This window comes from Ovis aries, chromosome 8 (genome assembly GCF_016772045.2).
Source record: "Ovis aries strain OAR_USU_Benz2616 breed Rambouillet chromosome 8, ARS-UI_Ramb_v3.0, whole genome shotgun sequence".
NCBI classification, from domain to species: Eukaryota; Metazoa; Chordata; class Mammalia; order Artiodactyla; family Bovidae; genus Ovis; species Ovis aries.
The window spans coordinates 61,507,722-61,529,580 of record NC_056061.1 but is presented as its reverse complement, the minus strand read 5'-3'; the positions used below and the strand labels follow the sequence as shown (position 1 = coordinate 61,529,580).

At 41.4% G+C, this 21,859-nt stretch overlaps 1 protein-coding gene and 1 long non-coding RNA gene across 7 annotated transcripts in view; one reads left to right on the top strand and one right to left on the bottom strand.

Annotated features, from left to right (window-relative positions):
- MTFR2 (mitochondrial fission regulator 2) overlaps positions 1-4,455 on the top strand; it is a 17,010-nt gene extending 12,555 nt beyond the window's left edge. For 3 of the 6 annotated variants that reach the window (XM_012182953.5, XM_042253512.2, XM_042253513.2), the window contains exons 7-8: positions 2,400-2,587; positions 3,571-4,455. In XM_012182953.5, the coding sequence (XP_012038343.2) occupies positions 2,400-2,586 (187 nt within the window). In that variant the 3' untranslated portion in view covers position 2,587; positions 3,571-4,455. Of the gene's footprint in view, positions 1-2,272 lie in introns of all 6 variants that reach the window. The other 3 variants (XM_060419720.1, XM_060419721.1, XR_009601658.1) reach the window with 2 other exon arrangements.
- The window catches only part of LOC132660252 (uncharacterized), a 22,419-nt gene extending 560 nt beyond the window's left edge, over positions 1-21,859 (bottom strand). Inside the window, exons 1-3 of the long non-coding RNA XR_009601659.1 lie at positions 21,665-21,859; positions 19,525-19,672; positions 304-5,507 (exon numbers count right to left, since the gene is read on the bottom strand). This is a non-coding gene — a long non-coding RNA (uncharacterized LOC132660252). The remainder of the gene's footprint in view (positions 1-303; positions 5,508-19,524; positions 19,673-21,664) is intronic.

Sequence of the window (21,859 nt, the reverse complement as noted above, 5' to 3'; positions counted from 1 at the left end):
ATGTTTACTAGAATTGTTAAAAATCTGAAATACATTCTCTTAGACAGTCTACCTCCTAACACACATGCACACATACACTTCTTATCACATCTTCCCATTATGGTTAAGTCACAGTCTTAAATCCATGTTCAGAATTTATATCCTTATTATAATAAACATTCACAGGAAAGCTATTTCATATACAATTACGTTTTATTTGTTAACTAATTTTATTTTTTATTGCAGTTAACTATTACCTCTTTGAATTCCCCCCAAACCCCTGGAAATCCCCTCTTGGAGCCCTCTGCCCTTCCCTAATCTTACTTGTTGCATTGTTATCCTAAGGATTTCCTTTGTCATCATAGACATTCTGTTTGTCCAGTGTTGCATCACCCATGTCCTGGGTGTTCCATCTTCTGTAGCTTCCTGAGGAATGCATAAAAGCTAAATTATTTTAAGACCTTGCATATTTGAAACTTTTAAAAAAATTTCTCACACTTGCTAGTTTGGCTGATATATAATTGGCAGAAAATCGTTTTTCCTCAGAATTTTGAAGACATCATTTCGTTGGTTTCTAGCTCTCAGTGTTCCTGTTGCAAGGTTAATGTCATTTTAATTCCTGATACTATGTATGAACCCTGTTTCCCTTATTCTTGAAGCATTTGAGATCCTGATGTTCTCAAAATTCATGATGATGAGCCCTGGAGTGTTCTTTTAAAATTTCTCATGCTGATCACTTATGGACTCAATCAGTTGTCCTTTATTTTTGAAAATTTCTTATAATATTTTTCTGATACGTCTCCTATTTTTTCCGTCTTTTCTTGAAGCTCCTATTAGAAGTTCGAATGCCAGAATTATTTGTCTTATCTTCATATCTTTCCCCTTCTGATTTCTTTCTCTTTGCTTTTTTATTGTACTTAAAAAAAAATCCTTTTCAATTCTTCTATGCGTTTTTCCTGTTATCAGTTTTTGAGGGGGGAGGCCACACTCAAATCTATGTACCCTCAATGGTCCCCACTGCCACCTTTCATTTTAAGCCACCATTTTATATAATTTGGACTTTGGCAGTGACCTCTTAACTGGTCAGTCTCTTTTCCTTCTTGCCTGCTTGTCTGTTCTCCGTATGTGAATAATAACCAGAGTGATCTTTAAAAATAGAAGTCAGATCATGCCATTCCCCTGCTGAAAATCCTTTGGTGGTTTTCACTGCGCTTAGAATGAAACCTTGACACCTTGCTGTGGCCTGGATTCAGCCCTCGTGCCTCTGACACCCCATCCTGCTTCCCATCTTACTTCACTGCACTCCAGTTGTACCTGTTTTCCCTTTCTAACAGATGCCAGCCTCCTTTCTGATGCATCCATTGGATGTTAACAATAAAACTGACTGCTTGTCGTTTCCTTAAAAAGAGTGGCAAATCCTTTAAGAGACTTATCCCCTCAGCATCTCATCCAAAGCGCTTTATCCTAGCCACTATCACACTTCCCTCTTTTATTTATTTTTTATTTAAAAAAATACATATTTGGCTGTGCTAAGTCTTAGTTGCAGCATGCGAACTCTTAGTTGTGGCAGTGGAATCTAGTTCCCTGACTGGAGCTCAAACCTGGGGCCCCTACATTGGGAGTGGGGAGTCTTAGCTACTGGACCACCAGGAAAGTCCCTCCCGCTTTTATTTTATTAACAGCACTAATTGCTGCCCCAAATGTTCTTGCTTACTTGTTCACTGATGAACTCCTGCCGCTAGAGTGTTCCATGGGAGCAGGATTACCTCTTTACCCCCAAAATGTAAAAATGGAGCCTGGCAAAATAGTCAGCATTAAGACTGAGTGAGTGAACAAAGAGCCTGATGTGTTTCTTTTCGTGAACTCCATAGTCCTTTTAAAAGTTATTAAATTTTTCTTTAAACTTTTCTACCCACTGGAGAATTAGAAAATGAAAAAACAAAGATGATATTTGATAAATCCCAGGTTATAATGGATTGTGGTAGAGCCCCATATGGTTTCTCAGCTTTCTGATTCCTAATCCATTGCACCCTTATATTTGTTGTCCTAAGCCAAAACATTCCAATCTTTTGAAGATGAAGTAGATTATGATATATTATGCTTCTATTTCTGCTATATAATGCTTATATTTTTGCTATGCTTGTCAAGGCTTATGTGCTCAGTTGCTTCAGTTGTGTCCAACTGTTTGTGACCCCATGGACTGGGACCTGCTGGTCTCCTCTGTCCACAAGATTCTCCAGAATTCAATCAGAGTGGGTTGCCATGCCCTCCCCAGGGAGTCTTCCTGACCCAGGGATCCAATCTGTGTCTCTCACATCTCCTGCACAGGCAGGCGGGTTCTTTACCGCTAGTGCCACCTGGGAAGCTCTTCAATAAGGAACTTAATACACAAAGTTTTAAGTTATTCCATTTTTTTAAAGGTCCCCTGGAGGCAGACCTATTCATAAAAGGAAAAGAGAAGACTCACCTTGGGATCCAGTGTCTCTGATATCCCATGCACTTAGGCAGAAATTTGCATTCCAAGAAGAAGATTCCTTTGAGAAAGAAGATAATTGTTGGGAGTCTTCTCCATTTTCTAGTCCAGAAACTTCAAGGGTGCGCTTATAATGTAAGGTTAAATTTTCGGTTTTTCTCATGCATACTGTTCATGATGTATCTTTACCTTCAAATTCTGTTGAAGTAATTATGTGGACTGGACCATAAAATTGTTTGTTGATACTGTGTGCTGCTAATGTTCTGGTTGTTTGTACTGACTTTCACTTCCATGCTCATTTTAGCTTTTAGCATACTATGACATTTTTTGAGATAAAACATTTGATTTGAAAAATACTTGTACATAAGTTTGTAATGGTTTATCCTGGATACATGCTAACTTGACATTGCTGTCTGTCACTGTTGCCGCCCCGTATGAGCTGGGCGTCTAACTTTGAGAGGACCAGAGAGGAATGATGTAATAGATTCAACCTAACCGTATTTAAATGTGAATACTCCCAGTATTTTTCCTCGTCACATGTAAAGACTGGATTATTTAGATAAATAGAATATTTATAATTGTGCTTAACAAAGCAAGTGAGATCATAATTACCTTCGATGACCATGCTCCCTGGACACTTAAAAAAATTCACAATATATTTCAACTCTTAACTCTGAAGATTGCTCCTTATTTGAAGCCTCTTTGCTTTACTTCAGATATAATCCTAATTTGGGGGGTGGTTTCCCATCTCGTAGTTTAGTTGAGGAAGTAAAGAAGATGAAGCCATGGGAACAAGGGGAGAGTGAAAGAGGGACAGAGTCTAAAGTCCGGTGGGTGGCACTGGAGTGGCAAAGGAGGAGGGGTGGAAGCTAAAAAGCAGATGACAACTCACAGAGCACAGCAGAGCAGAGGAGAACTGTTCTACTCTGTCAGTTCCGGCAGAACTGAGGTCTCACTTTCCATGACCCCAGCCCTGAGCAGCCGGCAGGACACATAGCCCGCTCTCAAACAACTACTTACTGTTGAATGAATTAAGCCTGATAGGGTCATTTGGTGCTTGTGTTGCTATTCTGTTTTTTTACATCAGAATAATGTATTACACATTTGCTTTGTTTCAGTTTGGATACCGTATCTCAAGTCAGAAGTATATTGAATTAAAGGAAGAGCCAATAAACCCAGTAGGTGTAGACTAAGCCGTGAACACCAGGGGCCGTGTCTACACCTAGAAGGCAGGACTGCAGAAGGATGCCTGCATGCCTCTCCCTGCCTGCGAAAGGATCGCATCTCCTGTCAGTGAATCTAAATGCAGTCCATATAATGGGGTATGTTAGTGCAGAGGTCTGAAGGATCTTGACCTGTGTCTGGTCTTATAAGATCCACCAGTTAACGGGCCACTGATGATAGTCAGGTGCATGGATCTTTTTCATTTTTCCCCACATATGTTAAGTTTATTAAAGCTGAATAAATACTTTGAATGATTTTCCTAAGAGCTAAATCGTAAACAATTTAATGTTTCTCATTTGAGAAAGGTAAGATCTCATTATAAGGTAACAGAAACCATTTAGTGGATTAAGAAAGTAATATAAACTAAGTCTGTATTGTACTACGCAGCCGATGATAGTACATTTGGGTTTTTTAAAATTTCTTAAATCAGTTATGACTTGCTTATTTAAGAGTCTTTCAGTCTTTTAAGGATTGGTAGTGATATGGTTTACCTGGCCTCCAGCAACTTGGAGATTTTCAAAGAATATAAAATTATAATTTTTTTCACTAAGAGAGTCATACTTTGAATCATAGATTGAACCCCATAAAACACTTGAGGTGATAAAGAATTATTCTTAGAAGCTGATTTTGACTATTAAATGCTCGATTGTAGAAGTATTTAAAGAATCTTCTTGATAAGTTTTGCCCTCACTTGCTATGTAAATATGTACACCTATCATTTTATTTCCTTTGTTCTTTATTATGCTCTGTTCCTTTGTAAATAAATACGCCTTTTTGAACTTGTGTTTTATAGCGCTTCAAATTCATGTTTTCTTCTCACTAAATTTAGGAAGTCTAAACTTTTGGGGGGAAAGAGAATTGTGTAGTTAGTTTCTTGGTCAATACGATGAAACACGTAAGTTTGGAATAGGTGTTTTTTTCCTCTGCCGTTACACTAATGTGTGTGGGAATTTCCATGTTTCCCTAGAAATGGAGCTTAGGTTCCAGTTGGATGGACTCAGCACCCACCCATTTTGGAAGCTCTCTCCTTTTGAAAAAGCCCGTTTGCTTACCATTTTCATGTCATGGTGTCGAGAATTGGCTGCCTGGTTATCTCCATGTCTAGCCCCTTTCACCCAGCACCTTCTAGTTAGGCCTGGCTATGCCGCATTCATCTTATGACCACGAGGGATAGGCTTTGAATCACAGAAATGTGATTCAAAGACATCACCGAGCTGTTGAACTAACGCCAGCAAAAGCCATCTCTAGACTTATTGCATGAGAAAGATTAAAAAATATGCTGAGTGGGTTTTCTGTTATTTGCAGCCAAAAGCACTCATAGTGATACAGCAAGTACACCAGTGTGGCTTTCGGACCTGCCTGTTATTCCCTCTGTGTAGTCTTTGTTGTTCCCGCCCCTCCTAGACACTGTCCCCATTCTGCCTCTTCTCATCTTGTACTTGGAATTAGAGTCCCTCTTCCTCTGAAATCACTAGTTTTTATCCCGTAGGGCAGTTTTGCATTGCAGGAACATTTTGAAGATACTATTTTCTGCCAAGTGAGATCTATTTCCTAAGAAATCTCAAGTTGGTTTTTTAGGGGAGGGGGGCTTTTCTTTTCTACTTCAGAATGGATTTCCTGCTTGCCCAAAGCACATGTCAGCACTAGGATGCATCAGAATTGAGTTGACCTTGGGCTTACCTCTATTAGCTTCCCTGGTGGCTCAGACTTGCCTGCAATACAGGAGATCCAGATTTGATCCCTGTGTCTGGAAGATCCCTTGGAGAAGGGAATGGCAACCCATTCCAGTATTCTTGCCTGGAGAATTCCATGGACAGAGGAGCCTGGTGGGCTGCACCGTGGGGTCAGAAAGAGTTGGACCAAATGACTAACACCTCTATTTAGAAGGGTGACTTGCAGTGTCCTGGACAACACAAGACCATGCCATGAAATTCCCCTTTGGGAGGCCTTTTGAGTGGCCTATACTTGGGCTCCTTGTGACTTAATGTTGACTGTAGAGTTTGTGAGGGTTTAGGCTTTCATCATGAATCTATACATAAATTAATACCTACGTGTTGTTTATAACATTTTAAACTTGTCTAAACATATTGTGAATGTGGAAACTTTATCTTCTTGCAAGTTATATAAACAACAGCTTATTTTCCTGACTCTAAGACATGAATCCTCCCACTTGGTCTTGAAGAGTCCCTCCTCTCCCCTTTTCCTCATATGCCTTAAAACTAAGTTGTATTCTCTCTCTTGACTGGCTGGTAGTTAATCTGTAGAGAAGAATTAAGGCATTTGACAAATCATTTGACAAGGCATTCTAATACTATTTTATATTTGGGAAAAATATTGGTTTTATAATATAGATTGCAGGAAGTTAATGCTGTTCAAAATCTTGGCTGGTTGAGACATGCAGATGATAGCAGATTGTCAAGGCAGGGAGAGGAGATGGGACTTCCCAGGAGGATACATCAGCAACTGGAGGAGGCACTGGAGTTGCAAATAGTGGCATGGGACTCTTATGGGTAGGGGTTACCCAAACCCTTGCTTTTACAATGAGAATGCATTTGTGCTTTAATTATGAAATTTATATAAAAATTTGGTTGGGAGACAAGCCAATCATGCAAGTGTGAGATTTTTATATCAAAAGAGGGCTACTGGGGGACTTCGCTGGTGGTCCAGTGGTTAAGAATCTGCCTTGCAGTGCAGGAGACGTGGGTTTGATCCCTGGTCAGGGAACTAAGTTGCCCAAGTGCTGAGGGGCAACTAAACCCACACACTGCAGCTGCTGGGCTGAGAGCTCTAGAGCTCATGTGACATAGCTAGAGAGTCCCTGTGCTGCAACAAAAGATACTGCATTGCAACAAAGATCGATCTCTTGTGCCGCAGCTAAGACCCAATGCAGTCAAATAAATATTAAACAGAAAAGAGGGCTATTGGGACTTCCCTGGTGGTTCAGTGGTTAAGAATTGCTCTTTCATTGCAGGAGGCTCCAGTTCAAGGCCTGGTCAGGGGACTAAGATAACACAGGCTGCATGGTGAAGCCAAAACCTACAAAAAATAAATTCATAATAATAATAAATCAAAACCAAAACCAAAAAAGGGCTATTGCAGATTGGGTCATCTGGGAGGCAGACTGTGAGATAGGGATTAATGTGAGGAAATTTATCTGACTGTGTTCTCAGGATCATACCCCCACTAGGGAAGGAAGCAGGATTGGGTGAGGGAGAAGCCTGGCTGAAATGTAGCCTCAGCAAGGGCCTCAGAGCACTCTAGAGGGAGCTCTGAAGCTGGAGTAGCCCTATGGAGTAGTCTCCCTAGGTGGTGGTAGTGGTAAAGAGCCTGCCTGCCAGTGCAGGGGACACAAGAGATGTGGGTTCAGTCCCCAGGTTGTGTTGGGACGATCCCCTGGAGGAGGGCATGGCTACTCACTCCAGTATTCCTGCATGGAGAATCCCATAGACAGAGGAGCCTGGTGGTCTACAGTCCATCGGGTCACAAAGAATCAGACACGACTGAACCGACTTAGCACACATGCATGTAGTCTGCCATTGCGCTGAGGGTGCCAGGTCTTTTTGTCTTCACATTGACCCTACATTGATGAGTGTGGCATGATCTTGAGCAAAGCATCCTTCTTCAACCAAGGACATTTCCACAGAGGTTTGTCATAGTGGTACATCACAGTCCATTAGCAGACTAGTCATCCACAGCAGACATGGGCTCCAAAAATGTTGCAGGGTCCAGCCTGCCTTCCACTGCCATTAGCCTTGAGTAGTACTGACTGCCCAGAATTCCCACTACCTATTACCCTGTCTTCCTTCTACTGATTTTCTTGAAAATGTTTGCATTTTAAAAATTGGTGTTGAGAATGCTTTTCTGTCTCCAAATATCCCCCTTCGAACCCACGCTGCTCCCCTCGGTTTCTTTGTGGGTAACCTTTGGTTGGTCTTTCACAGCTTTGCCCTTTTTTCATGGAAATAACTCGTTTTCAAGGACTCAGAAACATTAAACAGTTACTTCATTGTGTGGCTTTGGGAACCAGTGGAAGAAGTGCTGGAAATGTGCTGGGAGAACTGAGTTATTACCTCTCGGGCCCCAAGCTCCTTGACTGTAAAATGGAGTGGGACATGCCCTGGAGTCTGTGTACAATATTAACATCCTCTGACTTACTTGGCTCAGTTTGGTTAATCATAACTCAATTGGGCTTCCCTGATAGCTCAGTTGGTAAAGAATCCGCCTGCAGTGCAGAAGACCTCAGTTCAATTCCTGGGTTGGGAGGATCCCCTAGAGAAGGACTAGGCTATCCACTCCAGTATTCTTGGATTTCTCTTGTGCCTCAGGTGGTAAAGAATACGCCTGCAATGTGGGAGACCTGGGTTCAATCCGCTGGGTTGGGAAGATCCCCTGGAGAAGGGAATGGCCACCCACTCCAGTATTCTTGCCTGGAGAATTCCAGGACTGTATAGTCCATGGGGTTGCAAAGAGTTGGACACGACTGAGTGACTTCTTTTACTTTTACAATTCAATTTGGTTGCCATTTCAGTTTCTGTTCAGTTCAGCCGCGCAGGAGTGTCCAACTCTGCAACCCCATGGACTGCAGCACGCCAGGCCTCCCTGTCCATCACCAACTCCTGGAGTTTACTCAAATTCATGTCCATTGAGTCGGTGATGCCATCAACCATCTCATCCTCTGTTGGCCCCTCCTCCTCCCGCCTTCAATCTTTCCCAGCACCAGGGTCTTTTCCAATGAGTCACTTCTTCGCATCAGGTTAGCTGTACTCTGTGCCAAATATTCCTAGCAAGGAGATGTGGTTTTGGACTGGACACTAGGGGGAAATGGTCTGTGGGTCCCTGAGAACTTCTGTTACACTGCACTTGGGAGTGGGCTGTAATTAACCATTCAGATGAGAGCAAATAGCTCTCATTTTGAATGGCATTGATATATCAGCTCCTGTTCTTAGTGATTAACAAATATTGACTCTATTATAACAAGACAAGGTACTTTTTTTTTTCCTCATTTCACAGATGGGGACCTAGACATGGGGAGCCGAATGAACTCCCCCAGATTTCCATTGCTGGTAAGTGGCTGAATGGGATTTGAACACAGGCAGATGGGTTTACACACACACACACACACACACACACACACACACACACACACACACATATACATATGCTTTTATAAAATACATATTTTTAACCCCTGGGAAACATTGTCCATCTTGTAAATTTGTTTACTTATTTGTTTACACTTTGCCTTTTTCCTGAAAGTATTTAAGGCAGTTTACAAGGATGTATAAAACTTGGCAGAAAAACTTGAAAGGGAAAAGTTCAGACCGCAGTTTTCTATGTTTGCCACAAGAGGGAAGTATAGCATTAGAGAGCACCCGCGTGCGAGCTAAGTCGCTTCAGTCATATCCAACTCTTGGCGACCCTACGAACTGTAGCCCACCAGGTTCCTCTGTCCATGGGATTCTCCAGGCAAGAATACTGGAATGGGTTGCCATGCCCTTTCCCAGGGGATTTTCCCCACCCAGGGATCGAACCCACATCTCTTGTGTCTCTTGCATTGGCAGGGGGATTCTTTACCACTCGAGCCTCCTGGGAAGCTGCTAACTAGTTATACCACTTGAAGGTCAGATCTTTAGAAGTCACAAAGTAGAGTCAGATTTTCATAACTTGCAAAAACAGCTTACTTTAAAGCATAATCATGAATTACAAATGACCATGGCTTTTATCAACCTGAGATTTATCATCAAGCTAATTCAACTTTTTTTCTTAATTGAAGTATAGTTGATTTACAAAGTTTCAGGTGTAGGATGGAGGAGCCTGGTAGGCTACAGTCCATGGAGTCGCGAAGATTCGGACAGGACTGAGCGATTTCACTTTCACTTTTCACTTTCATGCACTGGAGAAGGAAATGGCAACCCACTCCAGTGTTCTTGCCTGGAGAATCCCAGGGACGAGAGCCTGGTGGGCTGCCGTCTATGGGGTCGGGTTGCACAGAGAACACAACTGAAGCGACTTAGCAGCAGCAGCAGCAGCAAGTGATTCAGTTAACTGAATCAGATCCTTTTTCAGTTTCTTTTCCATTATAGGTTATTAGAATATGTTGAATATAGTTCCCTGAGCTATACAGTAGATCCTTCTTGTTTATCTATATAATATACAGTAGTGTGTATCTATTAATCCCTAATACCCAATTTATTCCTCCCCCTCTCCTTTCCCCTTTGATAACCATAAACTTGTTTTCTATGTCTGTGAGTCTATTTCTATTTTGTAAATAATTTCATTTGTATTTTCCTTTAGGATTCCACATATAAGTGACATCATATGATATTTGTCTTTCTTTGACTTCACTTAATATAATCTCTAGGTCCATCCATGTTGCTGCAAGTGGCATTATTTCATTCTTTTTGACGGCTGAGTAATATTTCATTGTATATGTGTACCACATTTTCTTAATCCATTCCTCTATTGATAAATATTTAGGTTGCTTCCATGTCTAGACTGTGTGCTTCCCTGGTGGCTCAGATGGTAAAGAATCTGCCTGCAATGCTAGAGACCCGGGGTTTGGTCCATGAGTTGGGAATATCCCTTGGAGAAGGGAATGGCAACTCACTCCAGTATTCTTGCCTGGAGAATTCCATGGACAGAGGAGCCTGGTGGGCTACAGTCTATGGAGTCGTAAAGAGTCAGACACAATGGAGTAACTAACACTTAAACACTTATAAATAATGCTGCTATGAACATTGGATGCTTGTATCTTTTTGTAATTCAGCTCTTTTCCCAACAAAATAAATTTTCTATATAATTCAAGGATAAGAACAGAAGACAGTATTGCTAAACTTTAAGATTTCAGTGAGATTATTATAAGTTCTTCAATGTAAGTATAGCTATTATTTGACTACTAGAGAGAAGCATAAGGCTAATTATGAATAATAGGATTATAGTTTTTGTTTGTATTCCAGTAAAGATTGGTACATTAAAGTGGTGGAATTTTGGACTTGCCTCGCTGTCCAGTGGTTAAGACTCTGAGCTTCCAGTGCAGGGGGCATGGGTTCCATCCCTGGTTAGGGAACTAAGATCCCACATGATGGCACCAGAAAAAAAAAGTGGTGGAATTTTTTTTTTCCCCTGGGTTGGGAAGATCCCCTGGAGAAGGGCATGACAACTCACTCCAAAATCCTTGCCTGAAGAATCCCATGGATAGAGGTGCCTAGAGGGCTACAGTCCCACCGAGTGACTAACATTTCACTTCATACCATAATTTATACTTGAAAACATATGTTTCCAAAGACATTGTAATTGTTTAAATGATTGCCCTCCCCTTCTACCCCCGCCACCCCCAACCCCTGCTTTTGTATTAGCCCAGTGTCATCCTACAGTTGAGAGAAGCCTTGTCAGAGGCTAATCTGGAGAGGAGTATCAGCGATTTCAGGTCTATCTGCTGGGGCATGGAAGTATGATGTGACACCGGAAGGTCCCCTGAGTAGGACGGCACTCTGTCCCAAGTGGTTTCAGCCTTTGACTAGGTCTCTGTCTGGTCCTCCCCACTAAGGACCTTGCGTTCCCTGCTTCACGGTCAGGCTTTCAGCCTTGGCCTAAACAGCTGGTAGCCAGGGAGCCTGTGCTGGGTCTGCTCACACCAACCCTTCTTCCCTGAGAACTAGACCATAGCTTCTGTCCTCCAAGGTCCTGCTGCCTGTGGTCAGAGATGATGATAATCAATCATGATAGCTAAACTCAAAAACTTAGTTTGTTCTGGTCTCTGGACTAGACATTTTACAAGTATTATCCTGTTAAGTCATATTCTTTTTTTACAGATGAGGAAACTAAGGAGCAGAGAAGTTAGGTACTTTACCCACATTCACGCTACTAGTAAACTGCTTGAGTCCAAACTCTGGATTTCAGAGTCTGAGTTCTTTCCTGACCAACCAGCCCCTCCCACTGCTGCCTCATCTGACCTCCAAAGGCAATAGGTAACATCTGGTCCCCAAAGTGCCAAGTTAGCATAACTCTGCTATGTATGGCATTTGCTGTTTCTGCCACATGAGGATTTCCACTCATCCTTTAAGACCCAGTTTAGGGAACATTTTTCTCAGAAGCCTTATCTGGTTCTCCTGGTCCCCTAAACCCTCCAGCAGACGTGACCACTTCCCACCAACTGGGCTTTCCTCTTTGCTCTCATATTTGTTGCAGTTCTAATTGACCATGCGTGGACCTTGGTGAGCAGATCCCTGCCTCACCCAGATTCCCTCCCACTTTCCGCTGGCTCTGTGTCCCATGATGTACCACAGAAGAGCCTGCCTAAGAGTTGCTTCAGAGTCTTTGGAAAACCACTTCCAGCAGGAGTATCTATTTCTCCTCTGAGGATGAATCTGATTTCCGGAAATAGACAAGTGCCAAGTCTGATGAATGAATGGTTGATCAAGCTGAATGATATCACAGTGAGTCACAAATGACGTCCAACTTGCAGGTAATTCAAGTGATTTTCTTGTAAGGATTGTTGTAATCTGCTTCTGAAGGCATTTCCTGAAGACTGGCTCCAAAAATATTTTTGAGCAGTGGCTACATCAGCTGCATTATCGGGGATGAATTTTGGAAGCAAAAAACTCACTTAATATGTTTTCAGTACAGAATTTCTGATAGAAGTGTCAGTATATCCACCATAGGGCTTTCCAGTCATCCATGTGTTTTGTGATTGGTATTGCCTGAATAGCTATTTGGATCTAAGATTTAAAATGTTAGTTTTAGCAAATGATAGAGTAAAATTTGGGGTGAAGATAATATATTCTTGTCTCCTTATGTCAAATGCAGGTTAGATTTGACAAAAGCTACTGGAGTGTTATGGGCTTCCTCTGCAGCTCAGTGGTAAAGAATTGCTTGCCAATGCAGGAGACACTGGTTCAATCTGTGGGTCAGGAAGATATCATGAAGAAGGAAATGGCAACCCATTCCAGTATTCTTACCTGGAGAATCCCATGGATAGAGGAGCCTGGTGGCTGTGGGGTCACAAAGCGTCAGACATGACTGAGTGACTAATTAACAATAACTGGAGTGTTACATCATAAATACATCTATTTACCTTTATTTCTTTAAGATATACATGGGAATTTTATACTTATCTGTTATTTTCAACTCAAACTGCATATTCTGACCAAATTGAGTCATTAAAAGAGTAGATGGAGGGTAAGATATCACAAAAATTGATTTCTTTTCCTTTAATGAAATATGTCTGTGACCAGGAATCCTTCGTCTCCTTAAATTGCTGACATCGATGATAGTCAGCTGGACGTGAAAAAAAAAACATTATTTTGTCCAAGTCAACCAGTCTTTGAGCATTTCACGTACTACATGCTGTGTTGAGTATTAGTTTCATAGTTTTTATTTTTAAATTTATTTTTGCCACTCAGATTGTGGGATCTTAGCTGTGCTACCAGGGATAGAACCTAGGCGCCCTGCAGTGGAAGCTTGGAATCCTAACCACTGGACCACCAAGGACTTCCCAGTTTCATAGTTTTTACTACAAGCTTTGTTTTGTAAGAATTCCAACTTTAGCCTTTTTCAACTTAATTTCAGAACTAGAGTTTGAGGAAAGCATATTAAAATGGACTGTGCATTCTGTTACAGTGGTCCTCTTTCCTTCTCCCTTTCCTCCGTCCTGATACGACAGGGGCAGTTGTGATGAATAGAAACAGCACAGACTGGACACTGGGAGGCTGGAGAGCTAGTCACTGCAGTGACTCCAGTGTATCAGTTCATATTGGCCAAATCTTAAATACCATCATATCACTTATACATGGAATCTAAACAAGAAACTTGTCTACGAAACAGACTTGCAGACATAGAGAACAGACTTGCAGACATAGAGAACAGACTTGTGTTTGCGGGGCAGGGCGAGGGGTGGTGGGGAAGGGAGATAAGGGAAGGGTGGATTGGGAGTTTGGGATTAGCAGTTGCAAACTATTACATGTAGACTGGATAAACAAGAAGGTCCTACTGTATATAGCACAGGGAACTATATTCTATATCCTGTGAAAGTGAAAGTCGCTCAGTCATGTCCGACTGTTTTCAACCCCATGGACAATAGTCCATGGAGTTCTTCAGGCCAGAATACTGGAGTGAGTAGCCTTTCCCTTCTCCAGGGGATCTTCCCAACCCAGGGATCGAACCCAGGTCTCCCGCACTGCAGGCGGATTCTTTACCAGCTGAGCTATCAGGGAAACCCCAATATATATCCTGTGATAAATCATAATAGAAAAGAGTATGAGAAAGAATGTATGTGAATGTATAATCTGAATCACTTTGCTGTACAGCAGAAACTAACACAACTTTGTACATCAACTATACTTCTATAAAGCAAGTTAAAAAAATGTTAGCCAAGTCTTTTAACATCTTTTGGCCTCAAATTCCTTTTCCATGAATGAAGACTTCGGAAAAACTCTAAAACAAAAATGTTTTTTATTTTAAAGGTTATATCACTAATATATTATCCCTTATCATAGAAGAACAAATGTTTAAGTATGTTGACAGTCTTTGGTTCACATGACAAGTCCAAGATGACACTTATTTGCTTGTACTTATTCTATTCAAAAGCCTGAAATATTTTCTCTTGCCCAATTAATTCATAGAACACCAGTGGTCCCTTAAGGACAGTGAACCATGAAACATTTCTATTTCCTAGTTATACCTGTACCATACTGGTTTATTCTTTTGGTGGTAAGTGGCGGGGGGCATTGATTTCTGTATTTTTGGTTTTAATAATTCATGAATATATACTACCATCATACACATACTTACAAGTGTGTGTGCGCAGATGTAAGTGGCATGTTGGTAAGGCATTGCTTTATTCACAGGTGTATTCTTGGCAAATAGAACAAGGTCTGATTTTCCAGGTACCATGCTAGTCCTTGAGATGTAATAAAACACTTTAAAGATCATCCTAACTGCAACTCTTATTTAACCTAACTTGTACTTATTGAAAGTTTACCTAAAACAGTTACTAAAATCTATCTGATTGGTACAGGACCCAGTTAATTTGTTTTCAAGATACTTAGCTAATATGTTTTGAAGATCAAAAAACATTCTAGCTTTGACTGCATAGCATTTTCCAGAAATATACTGCTCTTTGTAGACATTTGTAATTTAGTTTTTGAGATCACTTAGAAGTTAGCTGCATGTAATTCTTTTCTCTTTGACATAAAGGGATGTTAGGGATGGTGAATTTTAATAAAATGCTAAGATGTTTTCTGAAGAAAATTAAAGCGAAATTTATTCACATAATCATAACATTTCCAACTATAAGGGGAACAAACTCAAAATGTACCTGGAATGAAATGAATATCCCTAAACAAATATTTCCTCCCAAACAAATAAATAAACAAACTGTATGTACATTTAAGTTACAGTAGTAGAAGTAATATCTACTGATTCTACTGTATATTGAACATTTTAGGGGATACCTGGAATAACATATCCATTAGAGACTGTTGTTGCCATTAGTCCGTCCAGAGAAGTTGGACCAGGGTGGTTAGTGAACAGATGCCCTATTTTATAAGGAGGAGTTTATCCAATCTGATGCACTTAATTTGGAAGGGGAGATTGATAGAGAGCAGTATAGATGTCTTCATGTGGAGAGTGAAAGTGAAAGTGTTAGTCGCTCAGTCATGTTGGGGCTCTTTGCAACTGCATGGACTGTAGCCTGCCAGGCTTTTCTGTCCTTAGGATTCTCCAGGCAAGACTACTGGAGTGGGTAGCCATTCTTTTCTCTAGGAGATCTTCCTGACCAAGGATCGAACTTGTGTCTTTTGCATTGCAGGTAGATAGATTCTTTACCATCTGAGCCACCAGGGAAGCCCCTTATGGAGAGGGGCCCATCTTATGTGTTGTTCTAGATGGAAGCACCAAGCTCACAAGGAGCACTTAAAGGAAAGCAGATGGAAGCTCTGAGTTACGAAGAGGCTTCTAACTCCGAGAGTTGTTTTACCTGGAGTCAAAAACTGTGAGGCTGTGGGATCTGGGTCAGAATCTCCCTTAATAGGGCCCTCCCATCCGGACTGCCACATAACATTGAGCAGAGTTCCCTGCTCTGGATAGCCTTGTTGATTATCCATTTTAAATACAACAGCATGGACATGGCGATCTCGAACTCCCTAGCTATCCCTTTTAGGGGCTGGATTGTTCAAATCCCATATTCTGTGGGCTGAACAGAATACCAGAGGTAAAAGGACGAAAAAGGCAGTTTCTAAAATAATACCCATCTACTTAAATGTCAACTGTGACCATACCTGATGGCTCTGTGACGTGATTTGAACACTGAGTTATATTTCATTTAGAGTATCCATTTCCAATTGATTCATGAGTTTATTTATAGTAATAATAGTCTTGATAATGACACAGCACTTTCTCATTTAATATAATGAATGAATTTACATTCAGTATAATGAAAAAGAAAAGTGAAAAAATTTTTACTTAGAAAATTAAGTTTAAGAACAAGATGAAATATTCTGATTAAGCTATGTGGAATTTTCAGGGACATATCATTGAGTTTTTCGTTAAAGGCAGTCTGCAGCTTATAGCACTGGTGCCGTTGAAAAGTGACTTCAAGAAAGTAACATTATCCTCTTCTTTAGACAATCTTCCTTTCAAAGTTCTATTAATTTTATTTTTCACTCTTTAAGGAAACTTGAGGGACTTTCCTGGTGGTTCAGATGGTAGAGAGTCTGCCTGCAATGCAGGGGACCTGGGTTCGATCCTTGGGATGGGAAGACCCCCTGGAAAAGGGAATGGCAACCCACTCCAGTATTCTTGCCTGAAGAATCCCTTGGACAGAAGAGCCAGGCAGGCAAAGTCCAAGAGGTCACAAAGAGTCAGACATGATTGAAGCGGCTTAGCATGCAAGTAAATTTATGTAGAAGAAGCCCATTTTCCTTTAAACTAGGTTCAATTTATAAATACATATAAAAATAAAAAACGAGAAGGCAATATATAGTTTCAAGTTTATTAACAAATATGTAAATTGCTAATGCCTTAAATTATGTGATATCTCAAAATTGAGTCTTTTAGTCATTTGTATTACTTGGGGGAAGTTCTCTGTATTTTCAGAAACAGCATAAGCCTTGCTCATGTGGGATAATGTAATGTCGTGGAGCACTTTCATATCTATTATCTCTTTTAAAGTTCGAAATGACTTTGAATTACGTAGTTTGAATTACCCTTTGAAAGGATAGTTATCGTTATCATTCCCATTTTATTGATGGCGATTCTGAGGCTTGAAGGCTTAAGTAATGTGGGAAGTCATATGTTCCAGTAGGAGGCTGGGAGCTGGATTCTTAAAAAACTTTTTATTTTATATTGGAGGATAGCCAATAATATATAAACAATGTTGTGATAGTTTCAAGTGCATAGCAAAGAGACTCAGCCATATATACACACGTATCCATTCTCCCCCAAACGCCCCTCCCATCCAGGCTGCCACATAACATTGAGCAGAGTTTCCTGCTTGGATAGCCTTGTTGATTATCCATTTAAAATGCAATAGCATGGACATGGCAATCTCAGACTCCCTAACTATCCCTTTTAGGGGCTGGATTGTTGACTGCAAATCCCATATTCTGTGGGCTGAACAGAATACCAGAGGTAAAAGGATGAAAAATGCGGTTTCTAAAATAATACCCATCTACTTAAATGTCAACTGTGACCATACCTTGTGCTTAGTATAGACATCAGCCTCAAGACTATCTGATTATAAACGTTACTAAACAGATTATAATCAGGGAATCCTCTTGTTTTCCCTGGACTGATCCTCAGTTTCTCTATGAGCATTGGTTATCCATCTGAGATGCAGTTCTCTGTTTAGATGTTTTCAAAAACTTAGAGAAAAACATCAGTTGTTTCTGCTTCTAAGGTCTTTTTCCCCTCTCCTACTTCCCAAACTTTCCTCCTCTCTCCACAGCTCAGACTTCCTTTTGAACATGAAGGCAGCAAGAACCAAAAGCTGAGGATCTGAGAAAGACAGAGGGCTCATTACTAAGCCTTCCTCTGAATCTCTTCTGCAAGATTTCCAACTGACTTCCATAGCTGGAACAGAGTTGCTTTTCTTATTGCTTCTTTTAGTTCAGTTCAGTCGCTCAGTCGTGTCCAACTCTTTGTGACCCCATGAATCGCAGCACGCCAGGCCTCCCTGTCCATCACCAACTCCTGGAGTTCACCCAGACTCATGTGCATCGAGTCAGTGATGCCATCCAGCCATCTCATCCTCTGTTGGCCCCTTCTCCTCCTGCCTCCAATCCCTCCCAGCATCAGGATCTTTTCCAATGAGTCAGCTCTTCCTATAGGGTGGCCAAAGTATTGGAGTTTCAGCCTCAGCATCAGTCCTTCCAATGAACACCCAGGACTGATCTCCTTTAGAATGGACTGGCTGGAACTCCTTGCAATCCAAGGGACTCTCAAGAGTGTTCTCCAACACCACAGTTCAAAAGCATCAATTCTTCGGTGCTCAGCCTTTTTCACCGTCCATCTCTCACATCCATACATGACCACAGGAAAAACCATAGCCTTGACTAGATGGACCTTTGTTGGCAAAGTAATATCTCTGCTTTACATGGACAGTTAAACATTGACTTTTTAAAAAAGTATAGAGGTAACAAAATCATATATTCAGGAAATAAAACAAACTTGGGAAGCCCTTGGTAATATGACTACTTAGCAATTTACCATAATTTAGTTTGACCCTTCTTTCCTTTTTTGTGTGTTGTGGGATAACCTAGGGTTGGCTGTCTCCTGTCTTTCTATATTGTCTTTGTGAAAAGAATCTGTTTAATTTAGTGCTGTTGGGAGCAAAGTAGAAATTACTGACACCTTCCCTGGGGATTTGGAAGAGAAGCTCTATGAGTTTAGCTTCTGCACCAAAGGGCTTATTGAACAATTTTCCCAACAAAGATAAGTTCCTCATCCCACCTTCAGAAGAAATCCTCATGCTTGCTTCTAAGAGAAGACAATTTTTTTACACTATTGTGATTTGCAATCATACTGCACATATGGTATTTTCTCTTTCATTAACATTATCATCTAAATATTTCCCCTTTCTCTACCTGCCTTCTATGTCCCTGGCTTTTAATGATTGTACAATATATCCATGAAGGTGTATCCTCTCATGCACTTATTCATTGCCCTAGTTGTTGGACACTTAGATTGTTTTTCTTTCATTTCTGATTAACCAATAATGAATATTTGATTTTCACTGGGTTGTTTAAATTTTAAATTTAAATTTCAGCTTTTTAAAGGTATGCTTGGTTCACATGTATATGTAAAAATGTAAACCTGATCAAAAGATTTACAAGTGAAAAGCACATTCCCCAGCCCCCAGCTCTCCAGGCCCTCTATTCAGAAGCAATGGTCATCAGATCCTTCCAGAGGTACTCTACACATACTCTATGCATGGATGTAAATGCACCTCTTTCTATTTTACTGCATCCTGGCCTTAGGGCTGCTGCATACAGTGTGTGGTTTGTGCAAGGACCCTACCCTAAGGCTGCTTTCACTTAGAGAAAAGGGCACAGTATACTCCTACCAAGGTACTGCCCTTGTCTAAGCCTGCAGGGGGCAGAGGGACAGAGCAGAGGAGCCAGTTTTATAGACTAGAGACCTGGGTGGTTAATCCTGTATTTAGCTAGTTATCTCTTGATGGAAATTTGAGTTATTTCCTGTACAGACTACAACCTTGCACCAAAAAATGTCTATATGCACATCTGCAGATTTAATTTTTGGAAGTGCAATTGCTGACAAGAAAAGCATATGTAACAGTACCCCCATTCACACTGAGGAAGTTCATGACCAGAGCTGGCTGGCGATATAAAGACTTGCCTGCTTTGGAGACTTCAAGCAAGGGGACTCTTCAGGGAGCTTCTGAAGGGCCATCCAACACTGTCAGGCTCTGGAGCCAGCTGGCGTTATTTCACTGCCCCTGACAAGGATTTAACCCTTTGGTTCATCTTCGGTTTTCTCACACTAGAAGAAACCATAGCACTCAATTCACAGGGCTGTTGTGAATGAATTCATTCAGAGCTCTTAAAACAGTATGTTGAGAAGTGCTTAACAAATGCTAGCTGCTATCATCAATGCCATCATCATGCTGTTCCTGCAATTCTGGGCAGGCTCTCTGAGAACCTCAGTAAGGCCTGAGACACTTTCATACTTTAGGTCCTTTCGATTTAAGTAGCTAGGAGCCTGGCAGGCTACAGTCCGTAGGGCTGCAAAGAGTTAAGTTTAGTTCAGTCGCTCGGTCGTATCCGACTCTTTGCAACCCTATGGACTGCAGCACACCAGGCCTCCCTGTCCATCACCAACTCCCAGGGTTTACCTGAATTCATGTCCATTGAGTCGGTGATGCCATCCAACCATCTCATCCTCTGTCGGCCTCTTCTCCTCCTGCCTTCAATCTTTCCCAGCATCAGGGTCTTTTCAAATGAGTCAGTTCTTTGCATCAGGTGGCCAAAGCATTGGAGTTTCAGCTTCAACATCAGTCCTTCCAAAGAATATCCAGGGCTTATTTCCTTTAGGATGGACTGGTTGGATCTCCTTGCAGTCCAAGGGACTCTCAAGAATCTTTTCCAGTACCACGGTTCAAAAGCATCAATTCTTTGGCACTCAGCTTTCTTTATAATTCAACTCTCACATCCATTCATGACTACTGGAAAAACCATAGCCTTGACAAGATGGACCTTTGTTAGCAAAGTAATGTTTCTGCTTTTTAATATGCTGTCTAGGTTGGTCATGACTTTCCTTCCAAGGAGTAAGTGTCTTGAATTTCATGGCTGCAGTCACCATCTGCAGTGATTTTGGAGCCCCCCCAAATAAAGTCTGCTACTGTTTCCATTGTTTCCCCATCTATTTGCCATGAAGTGATGGGACCTGATGCCATGATCTTTGTTTTCTGAATGTTGAGCTTTAAGCCAACTTTTTCACTCTCCTCTTTCACTTTCATCAGGAGGCTCTTTAGCGCTTCACTTTCTGCCATAAGGGTGGTGTATAGCTGAGGTTATTGATATTTCTCCTGGCAATCTTGATTCCAGCTTGTGCTTCATCCAGCCCAGCATTTCTCATGATGTCCACTGCATATAAGTTAAATAAGCAGGGTGACAATGTACAGCCTTGACATACTCCTTTTCCTATTTGGAACCAGTCTGTTGTTCCATGTCCAGTTCTAACTGTTGCTTCTTGACCTGCATACAGATTTCTCAAGAGGCAAGTCAGGTGGTCTGGTATTCCCATCTCTTTCAGAATTTTCCACAGTTTATCATGACCCACACAGTCAAAGGCTTTGGCATAGTCAATAAAGCAGAAATAGATGTTTTTTCTGGAACTCTCTTGCTTTTCCATGATCCAGAGGATGTTGGCAATTTGATCTCTGGTTCCTCTGCCTTTTCTAAAACCAGCTTGAACGTCTGGAAGTTCATGGTTCACGTATTGTTGAAGCCTGGCTTAAAGAATTTTGAGCATTACTTTACTAGCATGTGAGATGAGTGCAATTGTGTGGTAGTTTGAGCATTCTTTGGCAATGCCTTTCTTTGGGATTGGAATGAAAACTGACCTTTTCCAGTCCTGTGGCCACTGCTGAGTCTTCCAAATTTGCTGGCATATTGAGTGCAGCACTTTCACAGCATCATCTTTTAGGATTTGAAATAGCTCAACTGGAATTCCATCAGATATAATTACTTTGGCCACCTCAGGCGAAGAGTTGACTCATTGAAAAAGACTCTGATGCTGGGAGGGATTGGGTGCAGGAGGAGAAAGGGACGACAGAGGATGAGATGGCTGGATGGCATCACGGACTTGATGGACGTGAGTCTGAGTGAACTCCGGGAGATGGTGATGGACAGGGAGGCCTGGCGTGCTGCGATTCATGGGTCACAAAGAGTTGGACACAACTGAGCAACTGAACTAAGAACTAACTAATGACTAAAGTGACCGATCACACACAAACACACGCAGGTCACTCACTGGATTTCAGCGAGGGTCAATTTTGTGATGAATTCTCACTCTGCTTCTCTGTATAACTTGCCACTGGATTAGCTGTCAATCCGTTGGGCTGATGCTGTGTCCTAGCTCCCAGGTGAAGTCCTTCTCTGCCTCTTAGTTAGACCCCAGCAGTGTGGACAGTTCTGGTGGTGTGTGTTTGCGTGCATGTGCCCGTGT